This window comes from Squalius cephalus (assembly GCF_949319135.1).
Source record: "Squalius cephalus genome assembly, chromosome: 8".
NCBI classification, from domain to species: domain Eukaryota; kingdom Metazoa; phylum Chordata; class Actinopteri; order Cypriniformes; family Leuciscidae; genus Squalius; species Squalius cephalus.
In genome coordinates this window covers 5,174,581-5,195,538 of record NC_137129.1, presented here as the reverse complement: position 1 = coordinate 5,195,538, position 20,958 = coordinate 5,174,581, and the positions used below count along the sequence as shown (strand labels likewise).

Sequence of the window (20,958 nt, the reverse complement as noted above, 5' to 3'; positions counted from 1 at the left end):
GTCAGTAGATCAGCCGCAGAACTTTCCACTCCCGGCAATGCTTTTATGTGATTGCTGTCTCACGCTAATTAGCCCTGTTTAATAAATCTGACCCTTAAAATGGTAAACCATGTATCAGATGAATAGAAAATTATATCATATTTACTATTTCATCCTGAGATTGACAAGAAACATTTTATGAAGATCATTTCCAGTCACTGACTGTTTGGTAAAAAAAATTTTTTTTTTTTTTTTCAGGCCTTATTACGTTGCCTATTTGTATGGAAACTTTACAGATCTGTTCACTTACAGTTTTTATTTGTCTCCCACAGTACATGTGGTCAGAATGGGCGCTGGGAATGTGAGGATCACGCCTGTCTGATAGAGAATGACATGATCCAAGATATCAACAGGAGAAGCGGGTGAGCATCAGGTTCCCATCTAGTGTGTTATTACTTGTGTTTTTATATAACTAGTGCACACATTTTCCTCTCTCCTACTCACTCTCTATCTGTTATCTCTCCAGTTGGAGGGCAGCAAACTACAGTCAGTTCTGGGGTATGACCCTGGACGAGGGTCTGCGGTATCGGCTGGGCACACAACGCCCCTCACGGGCCGTCATGAACATGAATGAGATGCAGGTGAGAGTCTTCTGCAGCCGGTCAGTATCAAGACATCTTCTATTAGTGTAAATAAGTAACCGTTAGGTAAAGGGTTTATGTGTAGTCAGGCAGAAACGTCATGTGTTATCCTGAAAGAGTTCACTTGGTCTTATTTTCCACTAAAAATAACTACACATTCTTAAAACAAGATACATTTGCTTGATTTCTGAGACTATTTCTTGAATTAGGTTTTTGTTATTGTTGTTTTACACACAAATATACAGACATTTTGTGAGGTTTACACAATCAAAAGTTTGGGTCAGTAAGATTTTTATTTATTTTTTAAAGAAGGCTCTTTCTCACCATGCCTGCATTTATTTGATCAAAAATACAGTAAAAAAAGTAATATTGGGAAATATTATTACTGTTTCCTATTTGACTACATTTTAACATTTTTTCATGTGATCAAAGCTGAATTTTCAGCATCATTACTCCAGTCTTAAGTATCACATGATCCTTCAGAAATCATTCTAATATGCTCTGTTCAAGAAAGATTGCTTATTATTATCAAAGTTGAAAACAGTTGAGCAGCTTCATAGTTTTGTGGAAACCACATGATACATTTTTTTCCAGGATTGTTTGATGAAGCATTTATTTAAAATAAAAATCTTTTGTAATATTATAAATGTCTTACTGTTGCTTTTGATCAATTTAATGTGTTCTTGCTGCATAAAAGTATACTTTCTTTCAAATATTTTTTTTTTACTGACCCGAAACTTTTGAACAGTAGTATGTGCTTAAAAAAAAAGATTAGCCAGATAAGAAAATTAAACTTCAAAATGTATTCTCTTATTATTTTAGCCAAAAAAAAATAATTTGCTAAAAATGCTGATTAAGTATTTGATTTGCCATGTTAAATATCTATTTATTTTATGGCTACTTACTAAATAAATAAATGAACATAAACATTAATTTGAGTTGAATGAGAAATGAAGCTTGCCCAGAATGCCACGACTGACCAGTCATAATCAAGTATGTAGAATAATCTCTTTATTCATCTGTTTATGCCCATCGACGGCTCTCTGATTGTCCGTTCTCACGCTCTGTGCAACGGTCTTCTGTGTAATGCAGTGTGCTGTTAGGAATCAGCAAAGCAAGAATAAGAGAATAATTCGGAAATCAGACTGTTGTTTGATCTTTACTGTGCATCAGCTGGTTGCAGTGCATTATGGTACAGTGAATGAATCCTGGATGTGTCTGTCTGGATGTGTGCTATTTGATGTGGCTCACTGAGGCTTTCAGTTTCTCTCTGCGTATTTATTCTGCCTTTACGTGCTATCGGATTCGGAAGTGTACTTCCCACTTCTGAAGTCGTGATTATGAGCTCGTTGCTTTGTTGTCTGAAAGAACAGGACACCATTTTTATTCTTGCCTATTTTTCTGGAAAATTCTTATTAAAGCCAAACTGATATTTAGTGTCCCATTCATTGACAACCATGTAAACATTCACTGTAATAATATCTAGATTCAATTTCTAGAATTCTGGAATTTCTGTCAAATACAGGCTATTTTTGTTGTGTATAAAGCATAATATGCTTCAAATAAACATTCATATGTAAATATGCACTACTTGTGTCTTGTGACAAGACGATGTAAAGAATACCAGTCACACACAGTAGCAGTCGTTCTCCCCTCCGCCATGTTTAAAGTTTAAAGCTCGCTTGTGGCGGTCGTGACCAAGAACAGTTTGGACAGGTAGTGGACAGATGAAAAGAAGGTTTATTTTGTTCCAACAAAAGAACAAAAAAATATTTCCAAACAAAGTCCATACAAAAATCAAAGACTTAAGACTTAACAAAAATTAAACAGACCCAAAAAATAAATAAATCTCCCCTTTAACAAAGTTAACAAAGTACCAATAAACAAAACACTAAGGTCACTGTTTAATATTTAACAATAATAGTACAATAATAACTGTGACCTTTTTACTGTGGTGGGACAACTCTGACTAACGCCTAGTCCACACGTACACGGGTATTCTTATAAACAGAGTTTTTCCTCCTTCGTTTAAAAAAAAAAAATCTCATCCACACAAGCACGGTTTAACCCCTTAACTGTCACCCCCCTTTTTGAGAATGGACATTAAAATGCACTATTCAAGCTTAAATGGTTGTAATTCAAGAATGCTTTGGAGTATAGACCTAAGTTTGGTCTTGTTTTAAAGGTAAAAAATAGCAGATTATTGCTGAAGTGAAAGCACTTCAAAAAATTAAAGTATGAAAAAGTTATGGAAGTTTAAATTTACATTAAATCAAATATAATTTATTTAATATTTTTATTTTATATAAAATATATATATTACAAAATATGTTTTACAAAAAAATTACTATAAAATCAAAGCCAAATATCTAACCAAGTTGTGTTCCAAATTTGAAGTTGATATCACAAAAAATGAAGTTCCCATGAGATTTTGTTTAGGCGTATTACCAAAAATAGCCACCGGGTGTCATTGAATTCCATTGAATTTTACTGTATGCATTCTACCATAACAAATTAATAAATTTCTGTCCAAATATCACTTCTGTCACAAAATATGGAACCTTGAGACTCAGACCTTTCTGACAATATGTGTTTTGTCAAGATTAGAAAATATTTTGATCATAAATTATGAAACATAAGGATGCCCAAAAGGGGAGGAGCCTGATAAAATAATTTAGAGTACCGTTTCTATGGTAACACAATGTCCAATTTCAAAACAGTTTTCACAGGATGAATTCTGAGATCATAAGCTTTCAAATGATACCTAATTTATGATAACTAATAAAATATGTAATATAATAAAAAAAAGCGATAAAAAAATATAATACAATATTTTAGAGGATAATATATATATATTATACTTAGAAGATAATATTATTTTATCATTTTTTATTGACAAATACTAGATTATATATTTTCTAATGAAATTTTAGCATAAAAACCAACATATCAATTATTAAAAGTGTGTGCGTCAACTTTTTGTGACGAAGGTCAGAACTCCTGTTATTATGTAGATTTTTTGAGGTGCACTCTTGTCATAAATTCATCTATTTCTGTTCCTACATAATTTATAACAAAAAAACAGTCCTAAATATCTATTTAGAAGTCTTAGAACTTTCCAACGATATATAGTTTGTCATAATTAGATTAGGATTAAATGGTAATATAGGGAAGTAAAGTTAGGCGTCCCGTATACGGGACGGTGACAGTTAAGGGGTTAAAAAAATGTCCGTCCACATGAAAACCCCAAAACACGCTAGGAAGCGCTGTCAAGAGCATGCCAAACCAACAGGTGGCGATATAACCCTAACCGTAAAGTCATGTTGGCCAATCAGAAGCCTGAAAAAAAGGTTATTGTTTTGTATTATATTTTATATATTTTTATAGTATCAAGATTATCCCAGAGCCTCTCAGTGGTAAATACGACTTGAGAGGGCATTCATGTCCAATTTGTACAAGTATTTTTTTTACAAGTAAATTTTTTGAGTATTTAAAACAATCATCCAAAACAAGGGCCAGAGCAAGTACTCTACATTGTGTAGACATTTTTATATTCAAAAGCGAACTATATACAAAATCAGATACTAGTAACATATATATAGCGGATATTCCGTATGATATCAACTAAAGCGTCTCAACTTAAGAAGAAACCGCTGTGGTGCCGAAGCCCTCCTCCACTTCCCCTTTTCTCTTTACTCTCCATCCCACATTCTCCAACACGTCTCCACCTGTCGAGCCTGGGCCGTTTATAAAGCCTCTATCTGCCTAAAACCCACTCGACATGCACACTAATGAGTGGACTGAGTGCCTCACACACTTTACTTTCTCGTTGGTGTATTGTCTTTGCTCAGTGCGATTGCTTACGTTCCCCATCGGGTCAAGTGTTGCTGCGTGACGTGGCCCTTCAGGGGCCCTTTAACCACCACGATTTACCACTGCAGCGGCGGTCACTTGACAAGCACCTGCATTCCAGGGATCATATCTGCTAGTTGTCAGGGAGAATCATGACGATATCACAGGCTGGAATGTAGGAGGACGGCAACAAGCTGCTGTGCATTACCAAAGAGGGAGAGGCACACAAAGTGCTAATGCATTCCTCATCCAGGACTTGTGAATCCTTGGGATGCAAAATATGACACAAGAATTCTGGGGTCTTATAGATTTGAGAGATGTAAGACTCTGCATTACAGAGTTAAAGTTAAAGGGATACTTCACCGATTAGCATTGAGCTTTGTATCAGTAGAAACCCGGTAGTATTTTCGAGTGACTGTGCTTCCCTCCCTCATGTCCCCCTGAGACGAGAGATTTCTGGATTGTGTGTCTGGAGAAAAACCTCAGATGATGCAAAAACTGTCATTTTGTGTCATCAGAGGCTCTTTGTCCAGAGGCGAGAGACTCCAGCCAGTAGGAGGAGCTCGTCCCGCATGTCTTCAACCCGCCCATAGGGGGATCTCACGATAAAACGCCGTCTTTTCAGTTTCGAGTCGACTAGTAGCCTAGTTGTATCATTTCTTCCGATACTGCCCTCTGTAACCGGTAGGCGTGGCTTGGGAGTTGCCTCGCAGGGCAGCGAACCAAGTGCATTCTGGGAGTTGTAGTCTTTCATCCACATTGGCACCAACTTCTAAAATAATTTCACACTTCTACTACATAAATGACCCAATTTAAATACACATTCATCTTTCCAGCGGGGAAATATCCCTTTAAGTTTAGGGATAAGTTTTAAGTAAAGCAAGTTTTTGTTCCCTCCTGGTATTAACATCAGTTTTGGTCAGTTCGATCATAAGTGGATTGATAATCAGAGGTGTAATCAGGGTCCAATACATTTGGGAGGAACAGTGACTTTTCTCAGCTTTTTTTTTTTGTACTTGATCTATATCAATACACTAGATGTAATGAATGCATAAAGTCATAAATTCAGAGACCCTCGCTTCGATGAAGTATGATCAAAAGTGGTTGGGTTCTGGGATAGAACTCCCTGCACATCCACACAGCCTAGCATGGATAAGATCAGGGAGAGCAGCGATAACCTCCCTTAGGGTAAACAGAACAGAACCAACATGAATGCATTGCAGATATTATAAATTTTTTTTTTTTTTACAACATAATTAGAGAATTTTAGTCTGATTCGGGGGGAATCAGAATGCCAAATCCTGGCTGGCGAGAGGAGGAGCTGGGGAGGGAGGAGGGTAATTCGCTCCTGAGAAACGCGATAGCTCCTGATAATACTGAAGGAGCTTATATATGTATACAGTGATAGGCGTCGTATTCCTATAGGTAGAGGTGGATCCGCTGAGAGTCAGCTGATGCGAGCTTGACTAACGTGACCTGCTAGAACTGACGCTACACTTAATATTCAGCAAGCATGCATTCAATTTACCAAAAGTGACAGTAAAGACATTTATAATGTCACAAAAGATTTATTTTTTCATATAAAAGTTTCCATAGTTTCCATAAAAATTATTTTTCATTTTTGTTATCATTGATAACAGTAAGAAATGTTTCTTGAGCAGCAAATCAACGTATCAGCATGATTTCTGAAGGATCATGTGACACTTAAGCCTGGAGTAATGATGCTTTGATATCAGGATTAAATTATTATTTTTTATATTTTAAAATGGAAAAAAGTCATTTAAAATGTTAATAATATTTCACAATATTACTGTATTGTAAATATCATATGTAAATGGTAATGTGTGTCAGATGACCACTTGTTATCGAATCTCCTGAGACAGATATTAAAACCAGGTATGAAGTGAGCCTTTGTAATGATAAAGTATATTACTGGGATGTTTATTTTGACTTTTTTTTATTATTGATGGAACAGAAAAGAAAGTCATTTCCTGGAACTTCCATTTCGGATAATTCCAAAAACACTCAAAATGAACAAATCATCGTTATATAACCACACTAAGGCTGTGTAGTATTTTGCTCCTGTAAACCTTGGACTTTGGCGACTCAGACAGGCTCTCGTCCATCCACTGACCCTGTGAAAGAGAACACATATGGAAATAATTATAGTATGCCACCAAAATCACTCATAATCACACCATGGATGAATTTATGGAAATCTTTAATTCTGTGTTATTCATGTCTTCTATGCCAAATAGTACCATTAAGTCACAAAAAGACACTTTATGTGAAGGGAAAAAAACATTCAATCTTTCTTTATGTTCTGCAGATGAATATGAATGGAAACGATCATCTGCCAAGTAACTTCAATGCAGTGCATAAATGGCCAGGGAAAATCCATGAGCCATTGGACCAGGGGAACTGCAATGCATCCTGGGCTTTCTCAACTGCAGGTGAGTCAGAGAAAACATGACACAGACCACAGCAGAAGAACACTGCAGAGTACAGTGTTGTGTGTATGTTGCTGTATATAATACCGCTAATGCAGGGCATCTGTCCTGTCGCTCATATGTGATTCACTCCTAGCTGTTGCATCAGACCGGATCTCGATTCAGTCAATGGGTCACATGACCCCTCAGCTCTCGCCTCAGAATCTGATCTCCTGTGACAAGCGTCATCAGGACGGGTGCGCCGGGGGGCGTATCGACGGGGCCTGGTGGTACCTGAGGAGAAGAGGGTAATTCACTGCATGTTTTACACACAACATCTAATCTAAGCAGTTCATCTTACAAATCAAATGGTGTTGTAAGGGGGTAACAGATTAGGACCCAAGGACCAGATGTTTGAAAGAAGACCCGGAGTCAGAATTATAATAAATTGAAGAAAAGTTTTACTGAAGATAGTTTGCAGTTTCATCAGTAGAAGTCAGCTTCAAGACTCTCACAGGAGTTCGTAGGCTGCCCCGCTTACAGTTACAAAGATCACAGCAGTTATACCCTTCACCACACTCTCTCACACACACACACACACACACACACACACACACACACACACACACACACACACACACACACACACACACACACACACACACACACACACACACACACACACACACACACACACACACACACACACACACACACACACACACACACACACACACACACACACACACACACACACACACACACACACACACACACACAGCAGTTATACCCTTCACCAAGGTCTAAGCTACGTCTTTGCTTCAGGTTGCAGTTTCTGATTGGCAAAGAAATAGATAAACATAGTTATTTTCCACACATATACAGATAGACTGAAGCATATCTTGATTATGCAGCTGACACTCGGATCCTGAAGTTAGGCACGTCGTGACCTTCCAGATCGCAGATTTGGGTTGCTGAGCGCCAGCCTGTCCAGAACAACAACTGTTCAGTCGACAACTGTCAGTCAATCTCCAATAATGCCAGTGGTCCCTTAACCTGTAACCAAGAAGACTAACACACACACCGACACACAGCTTTTCCAAGGTTTGATTTGGCCAGGCTCTATCTATAAACAGGAGAGTCCTGTTAAAACATCAAGATAATGCGTTCTTTATCTAAAGGAGAGCAACACTTTATTCTGACTGGAAAGTAAGGCTTTTACAAAGAAATGGTGACCCCTTCAGTGACCCCTATATGTTATCACACGTTGAAGACCTTTCTCTAAAACACAAAAAAAGTCCCTATTTCATTTCTGGAAGCCGGGCTAAATGAGCAAGCACTGCATTCAGATATCAAATACAGACATTAAAGGATACATGAAAAGAACATTTCAGTAATCACACTGGTAACTTCTATAACAAAGTAAAATCTCCAGAGAAGTCATTCAACTCATTTGATATTTAGAAGGAAAAATATTGATTAATATCTTGATTATAATCACTCATTACCTATACATTGAAGCAGCTGTGGAGCAGCGATAATAATAAGAAATGTTTCTTGAGCAGCAAATCATCATATTAGAATGATTTCTGAAGGATAATGTGACACTGAAGACTGGAGTAATGATGCTGAAAATCCAGCTTTGATCACAGGAATAAATTACATTCATGTTTTTACTGTATTTGTTATCAAATAAATATAGCCTTGGTGAACATAAGACTATAGTATATTGTAATCAACTTAATGCTGATGAATAAGTCAGAAAATATTGTCCGACAAAAGCCCCTAAATGAAGAATTAAACACATTTCCTTATTACAAAGTGGCTTTGAAGGTCAATAGATTGAATGTTATATTTTCATTTCACAAACTTATTACTAACTTAAGTATTTATATTATTTGATGCCAGACAATCTTTATGGTTTAAGTATCTGTCTCTGTGTTTTTCTGTCAGGGTAGTGACTGAGGAGTGTTACCCCTTCTCCCAGCAAACCCCCGCTGAAGTGGCTCGCTGTATGATGCAAACTCGAGCGGTGGGCCGGGGGAAGAGGCAGGCCACAGCGCACTGTCCCAACAGCCACAGCTACCACAATGATGTCTATCAGTCGACCCCACCGTACAGACTGTCCTCCAATGTAAGTCACCTGACCCCTGGAATCAAGACACTACACTGCAGAAAATGACAATAGTCTTATTATCTTACATAATACTGTAATCATTTGTATTTTATGTGTTTTTTTTTTTTTTGGGTTTAAAGAGGACCTATTATGCCCTTTTACAAAGTTGATTTTGTTTTTCGGGTCTACGAGAATAGGCTTCCATGTTTGAATGTTCAAAACACATTCTTTTTCCCATCTTCTCCATTGTTGCAGCTCCTCTCTTCCCAGTCTGTCAGTAACACTCTGTTTAGTTCCTGTCTCTATGAAGCCCCTCCTTCTGAAAAGCACAATGTGCTCTGATTGGTCGGATGGATTAGTGTGCTGTGATTGGTCAACCGCTTCGAGCATGTTTGGGAATTGTCCCGCCCCTTACCATAACCGCGAGTTTCAACACACTGCTAACTAACTATGCATATGGACAGAAATTATTTAAATGAGGAATATTGGGACCAGTGTTAATTTTGACAGCAAATTTTGATTTAGTTTTAGTCATAGTCTTTTGACTAAAGTGCCATTTAGTTTTAGTCATATTTTAGTCATCTGAATTGTTTTAGTTTTAGTCTAGTTTTAGTCGACGAAATACAATAAGATTTTAGTCGACTAAATCTACAGTAGACTTAGTCGACTAAAATATAATGGGTTTCAATTTAAATGCATTTATTTAGAATTTCTCTAAAATTTCCAAACCCATATAGCCTACTCCCGGAGAAAACATATATTAACCTGCTAATATGAATGATTTTAAAGTTTGAGCGTGCAATACAGATACAGATTTAACTACTGTAACTTAAAAAATATCTTAAAATGAAATAAAACCACTTTTCCTAAAGTAGAACAGTCTTTTTTTTTTCAATTAATGATATATGAATTCTTTATAACTACTTGCATACATCATTCTCTATTCTTTCAAGCAGACATATTTATTTGTATGAATTAAATATAATTAATCCTTATTAAAGCTATTAACGAGCAGTGAATGCTTTTCTCTTTTTCTTTTGTTGCTTGATCAATATTAAGGACACAGACCACATTAGGTTTATTACCCACTGTCACTTTAAGACATCGGTTCATGTCCAATGACATGCACATAGATACACTCACAACTGTTTAAGAAATAACCGACATAATTTACGTGAATACTCTCCAAAACGGACATTTAGACATAATATTTGTGTGTATTTGTCCATTCAGACAGGAAAGAGAGCTCAATTCAGTCCTCGCGCGCTGTATAGGTGTCTATGTGAATGGCTGCACGCTTCGGGTCGGGTGTGTGCGCACAGAAAACCGTACCGAATATAGCTCTTTTTTTGCGTCGTCACTCTTATTCAGATCTTCATGTCTGCTCTACTCATTCTCCCAGACGTTTACATGTTTTAACGTTTTATGAGACATGCAGCGCATGCCAACTCGTGTGCCGCTGGGTAGATCACGTCACAGTACAACTGTGCGCATCTACCACAAATGCAGGACATCAGACTGGATCGCTTCCCAAATCGTCACTATCTCACATTTTCGTCTAGTTTTTATTCGTTGACGAAAATGTCAATAGATTTTCGTCATAGTTTTTGTCATTCAAAACTAGTTTTTATTTAGTTATCATCTCGTTTTCGTCTGTGAAAAAATGTCGTTGACGAAAATAATGACGAAAATTATTCATCAACGAAATTAACACTGATTGTGACGTGTTTGTTCCCAGAAGAAAACTCAAGACTACAATGGAGGCGTTTCAGGGAGTTCAGAAACACTGACACTGATATAGAGAATAACTCTCTTTGAGTGACTTTGTGCTTTGCAGAGCTTTTTTTTATGCTCAAACTGCAAAATCACACACTAAAGAAAGTTGACTATGTAAAAAAAGCATAATAGGTCCTCTTTAAAAAAAGGAAAACAAGTTTTATGACATCTAACATGTTCTGACATTACACTCTCAATAAAACACTCAAACCTCTGCCTGCATAATACCAATGGTTAAAGCATCAGTGCATTTCTGCTCTCAATTTCTTCATCAATCAAAACACTTTCAACTCAAAGCCAAAGGGAAGAATAACTGAATAAACTGTCTGGAGAGGCATTACATTAGTAGTCATGTCATGGTTGAATGTATTCTCTCCCTGAGCTGTATCTTACCACACATTTGTCTCTCTTTATGCATAGTTTTCATTATATATACATGTCTCCAGGCGTGTTTTCGATTGTATATCGTTCACAGATGTGACCAAGGAATGCGGTGAACAATTAAACAATTCATCGTAATAATATGTGGAAGGATGACTGTTTATTATGTGTTCATTAAGATGTTTTTACCCAAGCATCATATTTAAAACATTAATTTCATAACATTATTCTCACTAACTGAACTCACTTGACATGTTGATTCTGCTTTTCCACTCACAGGAGAATGAGATTAGGAAAGAGATTATGGATAATGGCCCCGTGCAAGGTATGGATTTCTCCACAAGTGTGTGTCTGTGTGTATGCTTGTCCAATACTGTGAGCCAGAGGATAAGAATAGTAAAAAGCACATGTCTAATAACTGTTAATGCAGTCAGCAACGATCAATCTATGTCGTATTAGTCACCATGGACGTTGTAGACGCCCACAGAGCACTTAGTTCGGACAAAAGGCCTAAACTCATCATATATGCAGTGAATTCTTGAGAAAAGTCCCCTAGGGTAATATAATGAGGGTGTGTGTGTGTTCTTGTGTTGTTCAGAGCTGTTCCATGATCCCTTGCCAGTGTTCTGTTGTATTGTTCCAGACAGGAGGGAACCCTGGATTTACGCCATATTTCACTGCTAATCTTGCCAAAAATTCTGCCTAACCTCTGGCTTATATTGAGAAACAGGAGATGAAAAGATCTTAATGTGCTGGAGTGTGTGTGATCATTAGGCTGTTTACTGATGATGATCTCCTACTAATGTCTGGAAAAACCCAAAGTGTAAGGAGGTGCAGGTAGTTCTCATAATTATCATTAGGCTCTGTTTACTGCTGAGGATCTCCTACTAATGTCTGGAAAAATCCAAAGTGTAAGGCGGTGCAGGTAGTTCCCATAATGCAGTGTCTTCCAGAAGATTGAGCTTTAATGGTTTTACTTCTCACGCCAGCAGGGTCGTTCCTCGAGAGGGTTGCGGCAGGTACCCACCCATAAAAGCTTTGTCCCAGGCCCTCTTGAGTTTAAGCAATTGTCCTTTATGCCATATGAAGTTGAGCTCTTTTGAACTCCAGTACAGTTAGCAGCAGCAACTTTGATCTCACTTTTATCTGCAAGGGAACAAGATGTTTGGGTGAGCTTGAGGAATATTACATAATTGGGCTTTGAAAGCAGCCATGGTGTTTCCTAACTCTGAGTGTTAAGAATGAAGGATCAGCTTGGAGCTATGGAGGTCTGTACTACTGTAATTTGCATTGTATGAATTAAAAACTGTGCATAATGGGTTTGTGTTTGTTTTCCCCTTTCTAGCCATCATGGAGGTCCACGAGGATTTCTTTGTGTACAAGAGTGGAATTTACAGACATACAGATGTCAATTATCACAGACCGTCACAGTACCGCAAACATGCAACACACTCTGTCAGGATAACAGGGTAAGTCCCAGCATTGTGGAACTTCTCATCTCTAATGGAAGCAAGAGGAATGAGCTTTTGGCAACGTAGCAAAAAAAAAAAGGGAAAAAAATTCAGAAATAGTTTAACTATTATGCTTTCCTGTAGCTTAAACAGTAGAGCGTTGGCGCTTGCAACGCCAAGGTCATGGGTTCAATTCCCAGGGAAAGCAAGAACTGAGGAACTGATAAGAATGTAAAATGTGTACCTTGAAATGCAATATAAGTCGCTTTGGATAAAAGCGCCTGCCAAATGCATAAAAAAATAAAAAATTTAAAACTATTTTTAGCATGATTGCAGCTTAAGACACATTATATATATTCAAGTTTTTGTCTGATTTCTGCTGCTCAACTGATTTTTTCCATGATTTGTTTTTGGGTGCGAGTTGAAAGTTCTGAGGAGTAAATATTCCAGTATAACATCTAAAATTAAGATAAATTTACAGAAGAAGCTAAAAAAGTCAAATATTAAGACCTATTTCTTTGAAAATGTATCTTGAATTCAACTTATTTTTCTTAATTTACCTCACCAAATTTTGCTGATTTATGCATAAGAGTTAAAAACAATATGCCAATGGGGTAAGAAAAATAAATAGCATATATATATATAGTTTTTTCTAACCCCATATTATTTTCTACTTTCCACATTCTTCGCCATCATGGCCCTGAACTGACTTGCCTTGAAGGGAAATATTTGAGACGAACTCTTTTAGAGAGACATCAAGGCCTTTCAGACATGTTTTTCTTTGTTGCTAGCAGACAAAACACCTGGATGACTGGCCTTCCTTTCCAGACACGCGCACCTCAAAACCTTTGTCTGGTTTTGCACAGTCACACGTAACACACACTAATAGCACTGCGCAGTGATTCTCAACTAGCCTCTCCTCAATAGAGTCCACTAGAATAGGTTTCTCATCAATTACCAATCATTTACTGATTTACGAAGAACATGTTCATTCAACATTCACATCAAAAAGATCTAAAATATTCAGAGTAACATTCATTTGACTTTTTAACATAACATTTTTGTCATGGGGGCAATATTTTATTTTGTATTGATTGGATTTAAATGCAGTCTCTACAGAAAAGAAGCATTTCTCTGCGTCTAGATGTGCATGAATGTGCTCTTAGTCTCTCCCAGACAGTGCTAGTTGAGTTCCCGAGGGTCAGGTCATGTTCTCCAGGTATGTGTCTGGTAACCCGGTCTGACCTGCCGCTGGTGTCTGCGAGTGTGACATGCTTCACTGGTGACGGTGAGTCTGTCTGAACCCCGGCTTTTCTCCCGGCCTCCTGTCACTCGCTGACGCTGCGGTTCTCGCGCTGCTCTAGACGTTCAGAGGACGCTGTATAGGCCTGTGGAGTTAACGTACGGGGGACAGCCGCAGTGTTTTTACGGGGAAATCCCACCGCGGTGCATTCGGCTAAGCCCGGGGCCTGGGAAAGTTTGTGGAAAGCTCATTGATGTCCAGTGTAATGGAAATGGCATTGTTCAATGCAGACAGAGAGGCCTAAACCCAGCACAGGTCAGAAGCAGTGGTATGTGTGTTATTGTCCAAAGCCAAGGACAGAACACATGGTGAGATAAGAGCGTATAGACACAGTCATTGGTTCTGACCCTTCAACTCTCCCATGTTATATGAGGGCACATCGCTTTTTTAGGTGATTTTGTTTGTTATGTGAGTGTACTGAATACCGATTCCCCTCTGTGTGGATGGAAGGCAGATAAGGATTATTTTGGAACAGAATGAAATGTTCCCGGATCTGATGGAAAACTTCCCTTAGAATAGATGAGGACTAAACTATATTTGTTCCAGACTTTCCACATACAAATAAAGGCCCCTTGATGCATGTAGTAGTGATTGAAAAGCTGAATATTCTCAGCTCAGATGAAAGGATCCTGAAGGGTCAACCGAGAAGCAAGAGGAAGTTCTTGGCATGGTGAAGGTTCAACCCATCGGGTTGTTGTTGACTTGAGGAGATGTAAGGGGGTGTGTGGGGGTGTGTGTGTGTGCTGCTTCCTGATGCTCACGCCCTTCCTCTGAGAAGTGGACACAATTCATCTCAACAGGAGAACATGTCCACAGTACCGTTTCCTGGATGTATTTTGGTTTTCGAAGAATTTTTTTCATTTTTAATGTTATTCATTTTTTTGTTTCATGTTGAAAGCTCTCAGATGTGATTATTCCTCGCTGCTAAAATATTCTCAACTTGTTTTCCGATGAAAGCATCCTTAAATTAACATAACTTCACTATATATATATATATATGAAGAGTTCAGATGCAAAAGCCTCTAAGTTTTCTTCCAGAATGATCATTTTTATCAAGCTTGCATATTTAAGTTCAATAATTTCACTTACATGGCAATGCAAATTACCTATTAATTGTCATTTAAGTCAAATTACTGAACTTAAATATACAAGCTTGATAAAAATGATCATTCTAGAAGAAAATTTAAGATGGCACTTAGAGGCTTTTGCATCTGAACTCTTCATATATTGTTAGATTTATACTACATGAATATATATATATATATATAATAGTTGGACAATTTATCTTGAATTAAGCATATTTTTCTTATCCCATTTTTCTTCATAAGCTGAACAAGATAAAACAATTTTTATGCGGTTAGATAAATAAACAAAATGAACTATATAAATTAATATAAAGATTATATTGTATATAAAATCAGTCAAATATGTAATAATATTATACTGACTAAAATACTGATTAAGAAATTGATTGAATTTGGCTAATAAAAAAAACTTTGGTTGGATGTGTAAATTTTCTTTTCCCTTTCTCCAAAAAACAACAAAAAAAGATTCCTATTCTTAGAGAGTTGATTTGAATACTAATGTTCAGTGAATGCACAGTAGCACATTGATTTTTATTGCACTTTTTCAGATGGGGAGAGGAGAGAGACTACAATGGCAGAACGCACAAATACTGGGTGAGAACTGATATCTCCATCTGAGATGATATCCATCTGAGATGCTGATGTTTTATTTTCTGTTCACCAGCAGCTTTTACACATTTTTTGCATGTTTTTAACCACAGATTGGAGCAAATTCATGGGGGAAGAACTGGGGCGAGGACGGTTACTTCCGCATCGCTCGTGGTGTAAACGAGTGCGAGATTGAGGCGTTTGTGATCGGCGTGTGGGGCAGAGTCACCATGGAAGACATGCACAACCATCATCACGGACGGCGCAAGTAGAGATCTGGAGATCTGCAGAGGGCTCTCTGGCGCCTCACTGTATGATGTAAACCAGTCAGTCAGGTCTTGTGCAGGTTTGTTAGAGTCTGGTTTCCACCAAACCCCAGTGCCTTCTGAATATCTCTTCACACCACATGCATAAACAGTGCTGTCCATCTCCACTAAAGTTTTGGTGACTATTAGGAGGAATGTAAAACTCTAATTTGTGTATATGGCGAATATCGTCTTATTGGTGGAAACCGGCTTGTTACACTCCTTGGCTGGACCTCAAATAACAAACAGCCACAGGTCTCAGACGCTCTCAGGACTCAATATCCAAAGACACACTTCACAAGCACACGCGCGCTCAGCATCATAATATAACTATCTCAAATGTCTAACGTAGTGATATTAGGATGAGTCTTATGTTTTGTGTTTTTCCTTACCTTTGGGAATCATCACACACTAAGGCAGCACTCCATACATCATGCTAAAGGGATAGAGGGATGGAGGAACACCAGAATGGAGGAAGAAGAAGGTTTTTAGGACCAATAATTTATTCTAAAAAATTCCCTAGATTAGATTTAAGACAGTTCTCTGCATTCCATTGACATTAAGGTTTTTTAAATATTACTTTTAAGTATTTTAAGATGGGAAGTACCACTCTAGTCTATGTGTTCAAAATCTGATTCTTTTAAGTTGGCTGAACTTAAACTTAAAAACTTTCTTCACAATTCGAAACAACTGTTAGTCACTCTCAGTTTAGAATATAACTAGAAGCCACGGAATAAAGAAATAAAAAAGGTAATTGCGACTTTTTTTCTCACACAATTTTTACTTTTTTTTCAGAATTGCGAGTCCGTATCTCACAATTCAGTTTAATTCACAATTGCAACTTTGAGAAATGAAGACAGAAGTGTGGGTTATAACTTATTTATATCTCACAATTGTGAGAAATATAGTCAGAATTGTGAGTTATAAACTTGAAATTATGAAAGAAAAGTCACAATTTCCTTATTATCACGTGGCGGAAACATACCGTGGCCATGGATTAAGAATTTGTTCTCTCTTTTTAGTAAATTGTGGAAACTAATTAATTTGGCCACGATATACATATTTTTCCTGCATATCATGTGCAGGGCTTCGTAGAAAACAAACCAGAATAAATGGGGTTTTTTTTATGCTTATTAGACCAAAAAATGACCACCAGTTACTGCAATTTTGAATGACCCTTTAATCCTCAAGAATTAAGTTGTCTGGAAGTGGGTTTGGTCATGAAACCTGGAGCTTATAGTGACCTCAAGGTCAAATATGCAAAAGAAAAAACAACCAATGGTTTATCACCAAGACCTTTGGTTGAAACGATTACAATGTGTTGGCTATATTGCGCTGGAAAAATTATATATATATATAAAATACCAACAGATTCAGTGTAAAAATTGAACCTGCTCTCTCAAGTCTTACTGTACTCTGTCAACCAAGATTGTACACAAACATTGACATAAATCTTATTTTTTTGTTCTTGTGTCTGTTTTGTTGAATTATTTAATTGACTACTATGACCATTAGTATTTAAAGAAAAAAGGAAAAATCTTAATATGAGATTTTCGAAATGTAAAAGAGGGCAAAAGTGAACATGGGTTTGAGTACAATGCTGAATTACTGTCTCGCTACTGTATGTAAATCAGGCAAAACTACAATATTACAAGACAGCATAGTGCATGTTTGCTTCTCAATTATCCACCTACACATAAATGGAGATTACTGTGTGTTAATAAGCGTGAGACAGATATTGCTGCTTGGGCATAAAACACAGCAGACTATATTATCATGCATGCGCCAGAGCAAAGCCATCTGCTGACTCTGATAATGATAACGTCATTATTATGGTGACATGACTAATTCAAAAGCCTCATGACAGGCATTTGATTTAGCAATACACTCTCACAGACAGGAAGACTTTCAGGAAGTCTCAGTATAAATTCAGCAACAGATGCTAAATTCTGCCCATTAGCATTCGGTTAAATGTGTTATCTATTAGTCATGCAAGAAGTTCCCATTTATATAAAGCATTTATATACAGCTGGTTAGACAATCATATGGATATGAATATTCAATGTCTTAATATTGCCAGATTTTACATTACAGTTCATATAGGTAACACTGATTTGAGCCCAAGCTGGATCGTTCTCATTTTGACACATTCTTCAGTTCGTTCTTCCAGTTCTGTAATTATGAATGAATACTGTGTTATTTAAGATCTAAGTCTGTCTGTAAATAATGCATCGCTGGTTACTACTGTGCAATGTTACCATGTTCCTCGTATTGTCTGTACACAATGCAAACCACTGTAGTGTTCATCTGTGTGATGCAATAAAAGTCCTATACACTTACATCCTCATGGTCTCTTCTCCGTAATATCATAACTTTTTTTTTTTTTAAACAAGCGTCTGTAGGTAAGTAGACATCGAAAAGTGTGAGGGAGTCATAATCATAAATCCGTTTTTAGTTGAAAACAGTTTGTTCGTTGATTCAGGATCCGTTTTATTAAGATTTGGCCATTAACTTTTAAATGCATCATTATGCATTAATATGATTAGAGTTCTCCTCATGAAAGACCCACGACTGCAGATCAACGTGCTACTGCATTTCTCTCTGATACGGTAGGACGTGAAATATGAAGATTTTAACTGTGACAAGATGATTGACAGGCCAGTTTACTGTGATAGGATGCGACAGAGACCAACCGTTAAAGACGCAATTGTATGACGTGATAGTTTGTCCCAAAGCTTGTGTACTCTTTTGCTTCACACTCAAAAGTATCTACTTTTTCCTTCACAAAAAGAGTATATACTTTTAGGGCGTAGAAAAAGTAGACGGATTGGGACGTAGCAAAAGACGCCGGCACTCATATCCTCCTGAGACCCAGAAAAAAAAAGTTTTGTGAATTTAGTTTTTTTCCATGTCATCACACTGTTTAGAGCACAATAAACAAATGGTAAAAAAACATTTTTGAAAAATAATATTTTATTCATGCGTTATGCTATGTCCTCTGTAGTGGACGCCAGGACTAAGTTGTTTAAAAAATAAAATGACATGAAATTATATGTATAGGCAAAAACAATGGAATTTTTTTCAATCACCATTAAATTTTGGGGTTTCAGGATTTTTTCAACCAAAATTTGTATAAAGATTATTCTCAACTATGTTATGAAAGAAATAATGGAATGAATTGATACACCATTTTACTTTATGCAATATGTGGGTAAAATGGCCATAAATTAATATTCCCATTCAATGCAATGTATCTATACACTGTATCTAATTTGCACATTAATGTGTTCTTGGAGCAACATTTAATGAAAAAAGAAGTGTAATAATTGGTATTAATTGGAGTAATAATATCTAATATTTCATAGGAATATTGATGTATAATTTATTTCCATATTCACTTGTGTCTCACAAAATGCCTGATAAACATGATTTAAGTCCTGATGTCCTCTACAGTGGACCCGTTTGAAATCAACGCCCTGTTCTGTAACAAAGTAATTTTTTTTTATTTGAAACCCCTTAACATTTTCCTGAGATGTTGTTTTATGAAATACAATTTGAAAAGTAGTCCAATTTAAATAATTACAATATATGATCATATTTCCATAAGAATGCTACATTTGATCACTAAATTAATGTCAGACATTTTTAAAGACCAAGGAGTAGTTGCTTTCATGATGAAACCTCCAAACATTTGGTATCTCTGAAAAGTCCTGAATGTGCTCTTTACAGGACACCCAGGTTGTGTCATGTGACATGTATGATGTCAGAGAAATTCACTAAAAAATAATGTCCACTACAGTGGACAAAAGTCTATTCTTGGGTCCCAGGAGGATATAATCACGCGTCGCGAATGAATGGGAGAAAACCAAGGGGGTAATCTCTTTCAGAAAAAACTGAAGCTTCCCCAGGCGCCGCCATTGATTAGCAGACCATCACCTGCTGTTAGCATTCCATTGACTCCCATTCATTTTGGCGTCACTTTGACAGCGAATAACTTTACATCTGAGGCGTTTAAAGACTCCATTTGTCCATTATTTATTTCTAAAGAAACACGAAAATGTAAAAAAAGAGCTCCATTACCTTGTATCTTACGTTATGGCCCCATAGAAGCAGTTTTTGTAAAAAATAGGCTAACGATTGCGTCATAACCACGCGACTCTCTGTCGCACAGTAGAGAGATTACCGTATGGACAGGAGGAGAAGCTTGTGGGCAATCGGGGGGACGTGGAGGCAAAATGACAAAATAATTCATCAGAATACTTAGCAAAAGTTGCTCCTGCTCTTAGCTCATGGACACCTCCTACTCACACTCTCCGTCTCTGCAAGTTTCAGAAGGGAATAATTCAGATTTCTCTTGGCACAGCTACTAGAAGACAGACGGGTTGCTCACGTCACATCTACGTCGTCAAGCTCAGTTTGAGTCTGTGCAGTACGCTCGACCATCAGGAAGTGAGTGCTTCTAATTGACTTCACTTTTCTCCATTGAACCCAATGGGGTCGCTGTGTCCATTTCTTTTACTGTCTATGGAGAAAACATATTCAAAATGGCGGAATAAGTCCCGCCTTATAAATAGAAGAGCCAATCGCCAATTGGTAAAGTAATCGCGTCACTGTGGTTAGAAAATTAATTTATATATAAATGGAAGCGGTTCTCCCTTCCCAACCTGAACATTCAAAACTTTAAATAGTGTTTACAAATCTGCATTATTGACAATCAGTGCGACAAACTCCGAAACAGAATAAACCAAGCACAGCAGCCATGAGAATGTTCCATATGTTTAATTCCAAAATAATGATGACAAAACTGAAAATATTTACAGCACATATCGCGTAAACACTTATGGTTTCTGTACAAAGAAATATACACATGCAAAAAGTATAAAATAATCCAAATAAAACAAGTCTAAAATGATAATACATACATTAAAATACAATGAGATCAGAACTAAAATTAGACATTCAATGAAACACTTTAAAAAAAAAATGTATCCAGTCCAAGTTCCCACGCTGTAAAGGCATCTGTACAACTTTACAATGACAAATAAATTAGGG

General features: G+C 37.1%; 1 protein-coding gene across 1 annotated transcript in view; it reads left to right on the top strand.

Annotated features, from left to right (window-relative positions):
* tinagl1 (tubulointerstitial nephritis antigen-like 1) overlaps positions 1-17,009 on the top strand; it is a 36,071-nt gene extending 19,062 nt beyond the window's left edge. Inside the window, exons 4-12 of the mRNA XM_079878207.1 lie at positions 312-401; positions 506-620; positions 6,802-6,925; positions 7,059-7,209; positions 8,855-9,035; positions 11,454-11,499; positions 12,520-12,643; positions 15,562-15,607; positions 15,715-17,009. Of these exons, the coding sequence (XP_079734333.1) occupies positions 312-401; positions 506-620; positions 6,802-6,925; positions 7,059-7,209; positions 8,855-9,035; positions 11,454-11,499; positions 12,520-12,643; positions 15,562-15,607; positions 15,715-15,873 (1,036 nt within the window). The 3' untranslated portion in view covers positions 15,874-17,009. The remainder of the gene's footprint in view (positions 1-311; positions 402-505; positions 621-6,801; positions 6,926-7,058; positions 7,210-8,854; positions 9,036-11,453; positions 11,500-12,519; positions 12,644-15,561; positions 15,608-15,714) is intronic.
* Positions 17,010-20,958: the final 3,949 nt, after the last annotated feature.